At 45.8% G+C, this 16,013-nt stretch overlaps 1 protein-coding gene across 1 annotated transcript in view; it reads right to left on the reverse strand.

Moving 5' to 3' along the window:
- The window catches only part of RYR3 (ryanodine receptor 3), a 563,044-nt gene that overhangs the window by 101,925 nt on the left and 445,106 nt on the right, over positions 1 to 16,013 (reverse strand). Inside the window, 6 exon segments of the mRNA XM_060146948.1 lie at positions 3,555 to 3,633; positions 6,067 to 6,230; positions 7,569 to 7,709; positions 9,400 to 9,490; positions 12,527 to 12,747; positions 15,136 to 15,305. Of these exon segments, the coding sequence (XP_060002931.1) occupies positions 3,555 to 3,633; positions 6,067 to 6,230; positions 7,569 to 7,709; positions 9,400 to 9,490; positions 12,527 to 12,747; positions 15,136 to 15,305 (866 nt within the window).

Here is a 16,013-nt window from a genome sequence, read left to right on the forward strand (position 1 = left end):
ATGTTCTCAGTTCAAATATCCTTGGCACCCAGAGAGCCCTGCTATGTGACCCACATCCCAGCTTCAATTTTCACTGAACAAATAAAATAATGGAACGTGACAGAGCTTGGAAATTTCCCTCCAAAACGTCTAACGGATCCTTTAGGGCTGTCAGGCTCTCTGCCCCCTGAATTTTGAACCCTGCTCCTTTATTTCTTCTCATTTTAGTTGCTGTCCCCTCCACTTACTCGCTTGTGTTTCAGGCCCACCAGACAGAAGCATGCTTCAAAAGACCCGAGAACAATGCTTTTCAGAACCATGTGTCCCAATCACAGGCAAGGACAGATGTCAAGGCTGAACGCTTGTGAGTATTGGACCTACTGGCCACGGCGTGCAGGAGGCTGCTCTGGTTTGCACCCCTTGCCCGCCAATCCCACAGCAAAGCTCTAGCAAGGCATGTTTCTAGAATCATAGAGGTTTAAGAATTTCAAAAGTCATGCAACAAACATCGGTGGAATGCCTATGACAGTAGGTGCCAAACTCTGTCCCAGGGATGGTGGATACAGAGATAAATAAGGCTCTGTTTTCCGTAACCTCGCAGCCCAAAGACTTCCGGTGGCTCTTTCTCAGCCTCTGCCAATGTCCCCTCGTCAATGTGGCTGTTTCTCAAGTTTCTGTCTCTTCTCAAGGAACACTGTCCCTGCGGGATATAATCTAGGCCCTTGGTCCCTAAGTGGATTGATCCCAAAGCAGCGTTTCCAGCCCAGATCTCTCTCCTAACTTCCAGACCTATTTAAGCTCTGCTTGGATGGCCATAGGTACCTCTCAACAGGTCTGAAACAGCACCTGGAATTTCACTTCTCTCAATGGCTCTTCCTCTCAGGTTCCCTGTATCTCCGTGAATGGCACCAGCTTACATTCACTCTTCAAGCTGGAAATGTGGGACTCTTCCTTCTCTGCACTCTCTCATGTGTGTTCAACCTCCCAGACCTATTGGTCCGCCCCTCCTTCGCTTTCCTGCCAGTGCTCTAGCTCAGGCCGCCGTCAGCTGTCACCTGGATTACTGCAACGGCTTCCTGTGCGGTCTCCCGTCTCCAGTCTTGCTGTCTCTCACGGATTCCATTTTCTACACCACTGTCAAGTGGTTTTTATAAAATACCCTGCTCAGGGCACTCTGCTGCTTTAAAAATTTCTGATTCCCAGCTGCCATCATGGTAAAAATCCAAATTCTTTCTGGCTTCTACTGCTGCAGCGAAGATCTTGTTGGCCCTCTAGGCTCATGTCCTGCCTTTCTTCCCCTGCCCTACTCCGTGACCCCAATGTGTCGAACCAAGCTCCCCTAAAGCCACCACACTCTCTTGCTTCTCGGGGTCTGCACCCACTGCTTCCATGGCCTGCAGTGCACTTGCTCCCCTGTGCCTGAACAATGGCCCCTCATTCACCACACCCTGTAGGTGTCAGCAGCTCGAGGAAGCGTTCCCGGACCCTCCCTATTGGGTTGGGGTCTCTTCCTGTGTGCTCTCACCCCATGCTCATGCCCATCACAGCATGGTACAACCTGTTTAATGGCTGCTTTACTTGGTTTCTCCCACCGATTGTGGGGTCCTTGAGGACAGGGGAAAATACTCTTTTCCTGTCAGATTATCAATGCCCACCTGGCAAGGGTGAGCAAACTTGAAGCTTCCAGGCTAGTGGATGAGAGAGATTCATCAAATACCACGCCAGTAAATGCAGAGTTGGTAACTGGTATATATAAATGTCTAACTGTTGCAAATCCAACTATACAAGACTGCTATAAAAATACTGGGAAGGAAAAGAGCAAGGTGCTAAGAGGGCCTATATCTGAGAAATCTGGGAAAGAGGCGTCCTAGGAATTCACACTTGAACAGATTTTGAAGGAGGAATTGGTGAATGGTGTTTTCACACGTGTGAGTGCAGATGGGTACCTGGCTCAGACAGGGGGCAGATTCAGGCATATGCAGAGTGTGTGTGTGTGTGTGTGTGTGTGTGTGTGTGTGTGTGTGTGTGTGTGTGTGTGTGTGTGTGTGTGTGTGTGTGTGTGTGTGTGTGTGTGTGTGTGTGTGTGTGTGTGCGCGCGTGCGCGCGCGCGCGCACGCATGAGAGAGAGAGAGAGACAGAGAGAGAGAGAGAACGAGCCTAAATGAAGGTGATATGGCTGGAGGGCAGAGGGTGAAGGGAGAGATGAGGCTAGAGATGGTAGCAGAGACCAGATTAAGCAGTGCCTATCAGGCCATATTAAGGATTTTGACGTTTACCTGAAAAGAGTTGGAAGTTATTAAGGGATTTTTAACAAGGAGAAGGGGCTGGGTTGGAGAACTTGACCCACTTGGGAGAATCTGACCAAATTTGCACACTGAAACCATCACTTGCCTGTAGCGTGAAGAACGGACTGGAGAAAGTGCACGTGGGCAGACTAGTTAGAAGGTTATCACATTGTCTGGGTGAAAGATGAGAGCAGCTTGGACGAAAACCACGGCATGGGCACAGAGAGAACCATCCACATTCCAAAGCGACAAGGAGGTAAAATGCACATGGCTTAGGGATGGACTAGATATTGCGATGGATTCATGTGTCGTCATCGGCTGCTTTTGTGCTACACCAGCAGACGTGAGTAGTTGCAGTGGAGACTGTCCGGCCCACAAAGCCTAAAATGTCTACTCTCTGGCCTTTTACAGAAAAAGCATGCCAACCTCTGCTCTAGAATCATGAGTATTAGCCCATTCTACAGATACAACGATTGGAGTCATCATGAGCTCTCAACAGGGGTTCAGGAGAGAATCAGAGCAGAGGCTGAGCCAGGGCTTCAAGCTGTCCCTCATCCAGGGTGCATCCAGGCAGGTGGTTGCTACGGCCTTGCTGTGGAGACAGGTCCACCGTTACGGGCTGTCAGCTGCCTCTGGGCAAAGGCCCAGCGCTTAACTGGCTGCCCATAGGACTCCGAGATGTCTTTGGCATTCCTCCCCATGTGCCTGCCAGCATTAAAGGGCTGACAGAGCAATTAAACTTATTAGCAGCCTGACCTCATGTGGTGAAGAATTTTAAACACCAGCTGGACAGGCTTACTGATAAGGGAGAGTCTGGAAGTTCCAGCACTGCCCACCACAGGAAGCCGCGTGTCCTCCCTAGAATAAAATTCAGCTTGCTGGCAAAATGCAAGGGTAAAGCTTTCCATTCAATTTTCCCTTTTTCCGACACTACGTTCAAAGGAAACATTTAATAAAAGCCTCCGGCCCCACGTTAAGCCTTTATGTCAAACACACGCAAGCATGTGCTTGGGCGCCGACTCCAGGAAATGCAACGTGAAGACAGACATTAACACTCCCAGAAGCGATCGTTTTCTTGAGAGACACAAAAAGCCGCATCAGCAACTGCCCCGCCCATTTCTCCGATCTCCACCAACCCTGGGAAACTGCCGCTCAGAAATAACGAATGCCGTTGGCATAGCGAGTCTGTCGCTTAGACAAGTCAGGCAGACTTCCAGGATTGGACCCTTTCATGTTCTTGGGCTGCTGTTTTTTTCCCCTGACAGTTATGGGTTGGATGAGGATCCCTACCTTATCACAGGCCCATTTATCATGTGAGTGCTCAGCATACTTGGTGACGATGTATTCCAATTTTTCAGGCAAGGAGAAACTGTGAAATGAGGGGAAAAATAAAATTACAACCTCCCCAAGCACTTCAGTCACATGTGCCGAAAAGATGGCCAGAGCTAGCAATCAGCCATCAGAAGTGGCATGTGATCAACCAGTTAATCCCCAATTTGAAGGTGGACCCTGGATGCAGTGACCTTCCTGAGCTCAAAGCATGTCCAGGACTAGGTCGCAGACGCACCCATGGCTAATCAGAGGGCGTCTCTGCAGCAGCCTCTGCTTCACAGGTGGCCTCCCTCCAGCTGCTCTGGGTTCCTTTGGCTCCTAAGAACCACTTTGGCTCCTGGGCCACAACTGTCCGGGTTAGACCGTGAGAATCCCTTCATCCAAAGACACGGTCCTGCCATCTCACAACTCCGATCTGCGGATGGCAGAAGTGGGTAGCTACAGGACCAAATGATCCAAAATAGTGCTTGTCTACCTTTTGGGGTTTGGTGATTCATGTTTAAATACTAAAATCATGGCAACCCAGTAGGCACACCTGTCAGTTCTGTTAGCCCTGCAGCTTTTGCCCCTTCTGTTGGCAATACGCCTCCACTTCGCTTTAAGGAATAAGTCTTCCTGACTTGCGTGCAGGCTTATGTGAACTGTCTCTGAGGAATGGCTCTGACGAGGCCAGTCAGACTCACTCTTCCTGGGATTTGAATCTTTTTTTTTTTTTTGGCTGCACTGCACGGCTTGTAGGATCTCAGTTCCCCGACCAGGGATTGAACCTGGGCCACAGCAGTGAAAGCACTGAATCCTAACCACTAGACCACCAGGGAACTTGGAATGTGAATCCTCAGTTGAGTGAGACCAGGACAGCAAACTCTTCAGGGTGACTCATCCAATGTGGACACCTGGAGAATGTCCATCTGGTCACTCTGCCTTAGTTCCTGCCCTTGCTGAGGCCTGGGCAGTCAGCCTTTCACTAGGTTTTAACAATGACCCCACATCCTTGCAATAAGGCCCTTTTCTGTTTAAGTTTTGGTCACAGTCCCCATTACTCATATTACTCAAAGAGCCATACTGACGTCAGAGGTCTATTTGAAGAAATCAGAACTCTCAAAAAAACACTGGGCCTTCCCTGGTGGTGCAGTGGTTGAGAGTCCGCCTGCCGATGCAGGGGACGCGGGTTTGTGCCCCGGTCCGGGAGGATCCCACATGCCGCGGAGCGGCTGGGCCCGTGAGCCATGGCCGCTGAGCCTGAGCGTCCGGGGCCTGTGCTCTGCAACGGGAGAGGCCACAGCAGTGAGAGGCCCGCGTACCGCAAAAAAAAAAACGAACAAAAAACACCGAATGAGTCACCATTAGCACACCACTGCTTGAGTACCGCATTGTCTCATAATGTTTATAAAAGCGTCCGAGTGATCACACCTTTTGTCCTCCTTCAGCACACTTACGTTTTCATAGGGCCACGTTCTTCAAATCAATACCTGCCTTCCCTTTGGCCTTAGCTTGAAGGCTCACCACACCCCTTACCTCTTCCTTACAGCAGGTTCAATTTGGTTTCCCATCATCCACTCAGCTCAAGGCTCTGCTGATGGAATATGTATTTACTTTTTCCAAAGATGAATTTTATGTTATCACAAGCTGACAGCTCCGGGGAAGGGCTGAGGCTATGGCTCTCATCTGAGAACTACTGCCATAAAACATAAGTTCAAGGGGCTCACAGAGGATGCCTCCTTTTCCCTGCACAGTCTACAACAGTTTTGGAGCTTTTCGTTGAAACTGCAGCTGGAGATGAAGCCTGTATGCCCCACGACCCATAATCATAATTGGGGCCGTACTGCCAAAGGCAAAATTGAGCAGATCTTGTCTAATACTTTGTCCGTGGCCTAATCATCACCAGTGAGGAATGCTGGAGGATCAGGGGGAGAAATGAAAAAGCGCTATTGTAGAGTTTTTCCAAAGATCTAGCATCTGTTGGCAAAGAGCAGGTCCAGTCGCTCAAATAAGGACCCCATGTTGTTCTGCCCTCACACCCTGAAGTCCTGCTGGAGCTCAGCTGAGTGTTATTTATGGAGATGTTTTGATGTATGATGTTATTAGTACTGTACAGGCCTAATTCACAAAGAGCAAAGATTTTGTCAAAAAACTCATTAATAAATTAATTGCATCATTTGTCAGGGTTCTTGCAGTGCCTCAGGTGACATATGTGGAGAGCATCCACCTCTTATAATAAATAACCCAACCCCACCCTCCAAAAAAAAAAAGCCCAGAATATAATAATACAGATATGGATGGATTAATCTTTCAGGAGTTGAGGACAAAATCTAACACCTAATGTGACTTGTAGTGTCAAGGGACATGATGAACCATGTTGGCAGGAGGGAAGGAAGGGAAGCTTAAATTTCTGGCTACCTTCTGAAAGAGAAACAATGGCCACGGGGCAAAATCTAGGACCAGCTTAGAGAGAATTCTGGACTCAACTCACTTCATGGTGTTGATAGGCTTGGGGTCAAAGTTGCCATCTGCGTCCACTGAGATCTGTTTCTCCAATGTGGCTGAGATCCTGGTATCTAAATAGTCTGGTGGCAAGGCCCCAGCTACAGCACTGAGACAGGGAAGGGCCATTCGGAAAAGATCTGCGTCGTACCTCTGTGAGGAAAGACAAAGACCACGTTAGCACACACACCAAAACCACAGCCCGCCAGGCAGAACCACTCACCGATTAGCTGGGAAGAAAAAAAAAACACGTGCATTTGCCCAGGTTAACCAAAATGGGGAACGTGTAAGGCCTGTAATCCATTCTGGTGGAAACTGAGGTATCCTTGTCACAGAAAAGTGACCATCTGTAAAGCCTTCAAGTCACCGTTGGCGGTAGGTTGAGAAACCTTAAATCAAGGTTTAAATCAGTATCCCCTAACTAGTTAATTGCAGGGATATCGAAAGGTTAAAGAGGTTCTCACTAGGCCAACAGAGGCTACAAACTTGTCGGCCACAGATGGTTACAGAAAGTGACCCACCCTGTGCCTGGAGAGGGCACAGCGGCTCTGCTGGCTCCCTCGGTGGCTGACGCGGGTCATATGCGGACACGATCAGCAGGCTGCTCTGTATCACAGACATTCTCTCCTGAACCCAGCCAGGAAGGAATCTCAGTTAAAACGTGTCAGGTGAGGGACAACCTTTGATCTGCTTGCACTAGACCAAAGGAAGATAGGAGGGAAGATCACGTTAAGTGTAGGTAAACACCAGACTGCGGCTGTACACTTGCTCCAGACTTCTGTACGAAAACCCGAAAAACTTCTCATTTTCTACCTTTAAAGCTGGTGACCTGTCTACGGCCATACCACCCTGAATGTTCCCGAGCTTGTCTAAAGCTGGTGACGTCACAAATCTAAATCTGGGGTAAGGGAAGGGGAGGCAGGTGTGAGGCTGCCTACATACAGGTCGGGGCTGTAATCCAATCAGACTGCACAGGAAGGCTTGGGATGCAGAGGCCCGCGTCCCCCCCTCAAGCTCCTTCGCCTCCGTGGCTGGGAAGCACCTCGCCTGAATGGAGTAAGGTCTCCTGGGAATCCCACGTCCCCGCATCGGGGCAGACGCTAGGACTTCTCTAGGCTTGAACTTGGTGAAGGCCAGCTAACCGGGGCCATACAACACAGCAGGGAAGGGATGGGGGCGGGGTAAGTCATTAATACTGGAACCAGGAAATATTTCTGTGATTCACTCTGGAAGTTGCCCTTCCATATATTCGCTTGGTGAGTCTGGCAAGTCGTCAGCTGCTCTTTCTCTCACCTGTCAAATGAGGGTCGGGGTAGTTCCTACTTGAGAGAGTTGGGGTAGTGAATGTGATCTGCTTGTGAAGTGCTTGGCACACTTCTGGGCATGTGGTAGATAGAGGCTGACGAGGTATCAGCTATTCTTACGTGCAGGTGGTTGTATCACCCAGGTTGGGCAACCCCCCCTTCTCTGTTCAGGAAGCACTGCCATTACCTTATGGGAAAGGGAGTCAAGAATCCCCCAGAAGATCTTCTCTGTCAGATGCAGCTCATCCTCCACAGCCAGACCGTAGCTCCCCCAGCCTGACGGCAGACAGTAATACTTCCAGCACTGTTCGTAGTGATTTGTCAGAAGCTGGCAGGTTGAGAACGGATGTGCGCCAGTGGGGTGGGGCAGAGATGATCCACAGGTGTCAACAGCACACAGGGGAGAAGAAAACAGCACACACGCCTCAGGAGAGTGAAACCAACGATGGAAACTGTTCGGTTATCTACAGAGTGGCCCCCAAACGCCGCTGGGAACGGTCTGCTCTTGTGCCTAATGAGCTCCAGCCTGAACGGAATCTACCTGATTAATTCTTGTGCCTACTAACTCGTCCCTCGTATTTCCTGGAAAATGGAGAGGAACTGTTTCTACTCCTACTGAGAAAATGCTACCCTCCGGAAGTAGTCACCGTGTGCTGTTCCAGCCAGTCAGGGATGGGGAGAATTTCTTCTGAGATCTTTGCTTATAATAAATCTGGGAGATCCTGGTAATGCTGACATGGGGAGGGGGGGGTGGGGAGTAGGCTGTGGGTCGGCAGATTTTCTCAGCATTGATTACTGCCCCTGGCTTCCCTGCCTTTCACTTGAGCCTTCTGACGGTCCAGCCATGTTGCAGCAGTTCCCCACATGGCCAATAGAGGGCACACGTACACTGCCAATGGTCCCATCTCAGCCGGCGGGATCCACATCCTCCAGGAAAAATCCCGCTGATCTAAGGGGTAAAGGTGAGCTTACTGAGTGCTATCGATGATGTTTCTTTGGGAGCCAGAATCCAGCTGACGGCACAGGTCTGCCAAGGAAGCAATGCCAGGTTGAACTGTAAAAACTGTCGTTTTTAGCTAAAGGATTTTTTTGGGGATGAAAACTGGGAGTGTTAGGGTTAGACATAAGAATGAGCCCGTGGAGGACTGTGGAATCTCTGACAGCATACAAGCTGTCTTCTGCGTGGCGTGCTGAAAGAGGATGAATTAAAGGCTTCTGGGAATTCTGTTTATCCCAGTAAAATGCTTCTTGAAATCCTTGCTTGAACTAGTGATATTCCTGAAAAGAGGGAAAAGTTCTGTTGAAATCACTGGGCAGAATCTTCAGGTGTGGCTGGCCACTGCTGACCCTTTTGAATATGCTAATATGGCAGGTGCCTCAGAGGTAAAAGATGAAAAACACTGCCCTCTGTGTGGGTGGCAGAGTCTGGTGTCCTTCTACCCAGGCCTGATGCTCCCTATACCAGCAACAAAATGTTGGTAATTTGGGGGAAAATCAGGAATCAGGTGGCTAAGAGAGGGCTCTGTGGCCTTACTTTTCATTAATAAAACAAGAGAAAAGAAGTAAAAAGAAAAAAGTGAAAAAGAGGACCTGTTACAGAAGGAAAAAAAAAGTACAACACAGTATGGAATAGAAAAGGGACATTTTATTTTCTGTACCTAAATGAAGAATCACAGGGCCTTCAAAGCCTTTTGAGATTAAGAACATTCTGAAAACCTAATTAGGGCAGGAAAGTACAAAATCCAAGTGCCCTCACTAACCTCTGCTAAATAACAAGTAATTGGTAGAAATCGATTAAGGAAAATTGGAGCAGTTAATGAATCCAGCAGAACTACTCTTTCCAACCTTGACACTCAAGAAGGGATTTGATATTGGAGACTGTATTTAGTTAGCTATCAATTTAAAGGAGTAAAACCCATTTAAGATGTACTTTGCTCCCCCAGTTGTGAAGATCATGTTTTACAAGGCGAGTTTCCTGTGCCATAGACTGTTTTTTCTGTAACAATAGAGAGGTTTACCTTAAGAGGCATTTTGCAGTATTCACTGAGTTGCGGCACATCAAAAACTAGACGTCGCAGGAGTTGCTGTAACATGGAAGGCCTCAAGTGACTGCAGTATGAAATAAGAAAAACAAAAGGACAGAATGAAAAAGAAAATAAGGAAGAGGGAATGAAAGGAATACTCAGCTATGACCATATATTAGAGCTAAGCTTTAAAACACTTAGCTCCTAAATCAAAAGATCATGGATAAACCACAGTCTATGATAAAACACTTTAAAAACTGAGTACAGTTAAAATGCAGAAAGAGGGAGTAGGGCTCATGGCTTGAGATCCCTAAGGTTAAATTCCAATCACCATGTGACAAGATGTCCTAGGGTCTATGCACACTCAAAATACAGCCACTGATTATGTACAAAGAAGTCTGTAACAGAAAGAAAGTGCAGGTGGTTTTAGAGCCATTGCTACGAACCGACCATCCTCCCGAACTCTGCAAAGGAAGAAGTTAGAGGTGATCAGCTGCATGGGTGGAATCTGAGGCCACCTTCTGGTGTGATCTGAAGGGTGCTCTGAGTTACTACCTGATCCCTGATATTCTCATTATTGAAATCATTTCTTTGGGTTAAGGGTCTGTCCTCAAAAAACTCCTTTAAAAGGCAAATTGAGTAATTAGAGAACAATGTACCAAATTATCAAAGTGTTCATGGCCTTGGTATTTGGTGCAAGTAAATTCTGAGATAGAGAAAGGAGAGATAAGTAACGCTGATTTAGCCTATATTTTCAGATTGCCAAACCTTTCAAAACCCAGTGGAACCTCTGGATTCTTCCCAGTGAAAATACACACTTACACACAATTTGGCACGTAAGATCAGCCCATGAGCCCCTTTCAGAGATGCCTAAGAGCCATGGAGGCAAAGTTAATAACTGATGTTGAATGTTAAAATGCCAGGAAGAAAGCCTTGGAGGCATCTACAACAAGAAGGATGGACATGAATGGAGATGGACAACAGAGTTCGTCTGTTTCACAACTTTTGGTAGAGCTGGGCTTGCGATAAAAAGCCCTGGAGTGAACAAGTCAGGCATAATACATAGAAAAAAAAAAAAAAAAAAAAAAAAGCTTGTCTCTAAATGTAGTAATTATAAGCATATAAAGTTCCTCATTTTTTTTACATCATTTACCCAATTAGCAATATCACCTTAGATTGACTAATGAATAAAATCAAGAAATAAAAAAAAATCTCTAACTTGATTAATTCCTGACTTACTAAAAATAAATTAAAAATCTACGTGTCAGTTTGTCTGCGTTTCTAGAGCTCAGATGGTTAAGAGGAGGAGTGGGGAAGCTCCTAGGAGTACAGGAATAGGGCTGTGAGCTCTATTTTTGGTTTGATGTAAAATTCTAATTTTCCCAAGGTCCGATCTGATTCTTTTTTTTTTTTTTTGGTGGTACGCGGGCCTCTCACTGCTGTGGCCTCTCCCGTTGCGGAGCACAGGCTCCGGACGCGCAGGCCCAGCGGCCATGGCTCACGGGTCCAGCCGCTCCGCGGCATGTGGGATCCTCCCGGACCAGGGCACGAACCCACGTCCCCTGCATCGGCAGGCGGACTCTCAACCACTGCGCCACCAGGGAAGCCCTGATCTGATTCTTTAAAAACATTTGCGCTAACATCAGTCTCACCATGACTTTTTTTTTGTTTAACTAGGAAACAGCTTATGCTGGGAGACAGGACTTTTGGTTTGGTTTCTAAGATACCTGCTGAGTTCAGATCTAGCAAAAGGTAGAACAAGATCTATAGCTGTGATCGATGCGGCTACCAGCCAATTACAGAATCGATGCTGATAGAAGACTTTCTTTCTGTGCAGACTCACTGTTTATTCCCTTGGCCACTACTCAGAAGGAAAGTAGGAGCCTATGTACACCAGTAATGGGGCTCTTGTCCCTCCTTTTGAAGTGGCAGCATGGAAACCCTAGTCACCCTATTAATTCCTAGAGGCCTATAGTGTGTTTACCAAGCTTTGTCTCTCTTCTAAGACCACCAGTATTCAAATGAGCTTAATTCTCTGCCAGTTCTAATAATACTGGAATGAATGAAGTGGTGTCAGAGTGTAGGGCCTGATTCTGGCAAAGGATCTCAGAGAGAAATCCCTTCTGTGGGGCCTGGGTGGAGGTCTCCCACCTTCCACTCCACACCCTAGGCAAACAGTACTGTGCATGACACAGTTTGGTCCCTAAAGTAGTTGAAGCCTGTAGGCCTTAGATGATAGAAAGGTAGCAGATAGAGGTTAATTTTAATAAAGCATTTAAAATGGAAGGACCATTGTTAAATTTGAAATATAAATGTGAGATTGCCTTTTAACTTGATGTCCTAAAAGGACGGACCAATTCCTTTTTTCTAGGCAGCCCTAGACCCTCACTGCGTAGTCATCTCTTGTGTGACTAGGAAACAACTCATTCAACAAGAATCAGGACCAGACCCAGCTGGCCGCTAAAGGGGGCACCTGCTGGTCCTGACTCCAGGACAACCTGCAGCAGTGATTCTCAGTCTTGGCTACATCATGGCATCATCTGGGGAGCTTCACAAGCTAGAGGTCTGGCTCTTATCCCTAAAGGTTTTGATCTTTTGGGCCGAGGTGTGGCCTGGCATTGGGGTATTTATTTAGTAGCTCCCAGGTAATTCTAATACAGAGAGATGAGCCTCAAGGGAGAGGCGATCAGAAAGAACCTGTGGGATAAGTTAGACGTTTCAGATTAAAATATACATACATACATACATATATATATATATATATATATATATATAAAATAGATAACCAACAAGGACCTACTGTACAGCACAGGGAACTATACTGAATATCTTGTAATAACATAAAATGGAAAAGAATCTAAATAAAATATGTGTGTATATATATAATGTATAACTGAATCACTTTGCTGTACACAAAACTAACACAACATTGTAAATCAACTATATTTCAAAAAAAATTTAAAAAAAAGAAAAATGAGCCTGTAGCAAGTAGGGGACCCAGCACATCCTTAGAGTCTGAGCATATCCTCAGACTAGATTCATCAGGTTTTGGGTTACACAATTCAGTGCAGCTGATGTGGACGCATACGCGGAAGTGAAGAACCTAAGACCGGGTACTTACTTGCAAATGGCCAGCAAACACTCCTCTATGGTGTCCCTCTGAGCTTTGGTGAGGGAACGGCCCTTGGAAAGCCTGTATATTGTCTGCAGTGTAGAGTCGATCAAAGAGGAATAGTGCTCTGTTCCAGCAAAGAGAGGGGCGCATCTTGTGAGAAGCGGGAGCACGGCAGAACATATGTACCTGTTCAGTGCTAGCACGGCCTCGGTGGTGCTTAGGGAGACCTAAAGAAAGAAGATTGAGACGCTGACTAGTCTCCTGGGAAAGACAGAGCCAGGCTTCCTGTACTGAGCTCTCATCTAGCAGGGTGGGGAGGTGTACACATATGTGTGTTTCACAGTGACAGGCTGAACAACTTTCTACCTTGTCTAAAGAGGCCCATTTCTCTTTTGCATCTTAAATGAAAAAGAATCAGGTTAAAAGAAACATTAGACAGAAGAAAAGCAGAGGTTAGCCAGTGCTAACTCATTCCAAATGGTCCACAAACATCTTTTCCCTTCAAAGAAGAAGCCGAAACGCTTATTAAAATCAGCTGATGACCAGTCTAACCCAACGCCCTTGATATTTGCAAAGACCAACTGCCAGGTTACTGTATTACCATTCTGGTTCTCGCTCTCTGTTTCCACCGTATGGAGACTCACAAGCTGTCCTCTTGCGATTTTGAGATTAGTAAACGGTTACGAGCTGAGCAAGCTCTCAGACTCACTGGTTGTGTGACAATTTTACAGAGAGGAAGTGGAGCTCTGACCCCATCACCTAATTTTTGAGCATTGTGAGCAATTTGCAATCTGATGATTGGCATGAGGGTGAGACATCACTGAAGGGAACCTAACTCTGCATGGGGAAAAAGTGTACAAGGAATAGAAATCAAGGGCCTTCTCTCAAACTCTGCTGTAATCCTCATTCACATTGTTGTCTCTTGCTCATTTATACAGGTTAGATTTAAGGAAGGCCCACTTAGTGACACTAAATATAGCCAAAGCATGCTTAACTACCATCTTTGAAAAGTGCAGAACTGCCAAAGAAACCTTGAGGTCCACAGAGATGAAATATTATCCTTATTTCCTGTCATGATCACAGCCATCGTATCTGTAACACATTTCCTTTAACTTATGATCTGATAAACTGTTTTCTTTGAATGGTACACATTTCTGGGTGTTTCTATTAATTACCAAAAGTTTGCCTTCTAGGAGCTGCAGTAATCATATGGAAAGAAACAGCTAATCTTCCACATTTATCACTTTAAAAGACAGAGTTGTTAAAATGAGGAAGGAAGAGCTTTGATTCTGGTGGCTTAAGAGTTTTCAAAAGAGAATGCATGAAAATACGTGTGCTGAGGAACCGAATACAAAACTTCTTTTGTGGTAGGTGGTGTGTAGACAAGTATGTGATTTGAACACCAAATTCTAGAACAGTATTTGCTGTTTATTTGATCTATAAACAAGTTGAATGCTTTGATCAGGAAACTTGGGAATGTCCCACAAGTTAAAAATATTTTAAGATTTTAAATCAAGGAATTTATAGGAAACCTCAAAAAAATCGCTGTGGAAGCATTGTTTTAATTTGACAAAACAGCCGTATGCTTCTAATGCCTTCGTGGATATACCATTTCTTATCTCCATGCCACAGGTAGGGACAGAGCTCCCATTCAGACTGGGGCTCCTCCTGCTTTCCATTGCTGGGTGACCCCATCCGTTTCTGTGTAACTCGTTCAAATGGAATCCACCCCAGTTAAGATATTGGTTAGCTGACCACCCATCACTAGAGCTCAGACCTCTATTGCTGTTGGACACCAGGTGGAGCCTTTGAGAAACTTTATGACTGATCAAGAAGATATGCCACTGGCTCTTTAAAAACAACCCTAAACTGGCCAAGGTTTGTTTGAAAACTTACTCGGATCTAATTGGTCTTTCCTCCTTGGACCCAGGACTCCTAGTACACGATCTCTCTGCTTCATCCTGACTTGGGGCATCTGGCCTCCATGTGTTCTAACTCCTGGGGCCTCCTGTCTTGATGTCTCTTGATGTTGGATTACCCTACCTCACACTGGACTTCCAAACTTGGATTTGCACTTGGCCTCTTACATTGACCTTGTCATGCCGTGAGCTTCAGACTATCCTTCCTGATGGTCCGTGCACATAACTTGAGTGAGAGTATGAAGAGTATTTCCAGCCTATCTTGTTGCCAGCCATCCTTTTTCATAAGTGACAGAGCCATAGTTCTCATGTGAGGGAGATTTTGTCTCCCAGGGTACCTCTGGTGAATTGCTTTGGGGGAGTGTGCTACGGGTATGTAGTACCAGTAGAGGCCCGGGATGCTGCTAAACGTTCTGCGATGCACAGGATGCTCCCCACCCCCACCTCAAAGAGTGCTGAGCTTGGGAAGCCTTGCCCTAGAGGGAGCTAGATTGAATATCTGAGGTCCAGTCTACCTACATAACAGTCTCTGGACTAATTAATTCATCTGCCATTTCTTGGTTCCTCTATTTTCTCACCCTTTAAAGCAAGCTGTTAGTATGTCATCAGTGAGTAGATAGAAACTATTCACTTCTAATTCCAATGTTAATCATTTAAAATGATGGAAAAATAATTTTTCTTATTTTAACCACTTACTGTATCTAAAGAGGCAGAGGCTCTTAAGTCAGGTAAAAACCCAACTTCCAACAAGTGGAGCAGGAAAGTTTGATCCTTTATACCATAAACACGGTCCAAGAACAGCACCATGGGTGCCTTGTGGTCGGGGCAGAAGTTGGCCGCCATATCTGGTTCGCTGACTGATCCATCTGAAAGACACACAGAGAATGTCATTTCCTCTTTTCTAGCTCCACGGTCTCAGATGGAACACAGAGCTTGTCTGGCTATGGCTTGTTCTCCTGACAAGAAACAGGAATTTTAGAAATAATACAATGTTGTGCTACAGTCAGCTTCTACTGGCTTGGAAGAACTGACTGTTAAAATTGCAGGAGTTTTGTGAGCCAGTTATTAGATATATCCATTATTAAAAATTATGATTTGCAATTAAGTGTATTGTATTTTAAAAGGTAACAAGGACTCAAAGATCACCACTTCCCAATTATTGTACTATAAACTATACTTGAGGTTATTTACGTCTGTTGTATTTGTATGTTGGAAGCACAGTGCAACAGGGTGCTATGTGCATTCTCTGTCCAACTCCATGCTCAGCGGTGTCACATTGGGAGCTTGAAATTGGTGGGTAAATGCTAGGAATCAGGGCTTGATTTATTGCTTTGTTGAATGATGAAGAAAGTGAGGGAGAAAAATGTAAGGCAGATTAAATTGAAAAGTGTGTCATGCTTACAGCCATTGCAACATAAATAGCACAAAACTGAGGAAATATTCTTTCAGTATTTAGAAACTATTATTTGATTTGGGTGAAATTTAGATCAAATCATCCAAGAATTCTAACCTTATTTTAATAGAGCAGTTCAAAGATAAAGTGGGGGAAATATCATGAAGAAAATAAGAATTTC

The sequence above is a fragment of the Lagenorhynchus albirostris genome, chromosome 1 (assembly GCF_949774975.1).
Source record: "Lagenorhynchus albirostris chromosome 1, mLagAlb1.1, whole genome shotgun sequence".
Lineage (NCBI taxonomy): Eukaryota > Metazoa > Chordata > Mammalia > Artiodactyla > Delphinidae > Lagenorhynchus > Lagenorhynchus albirostris.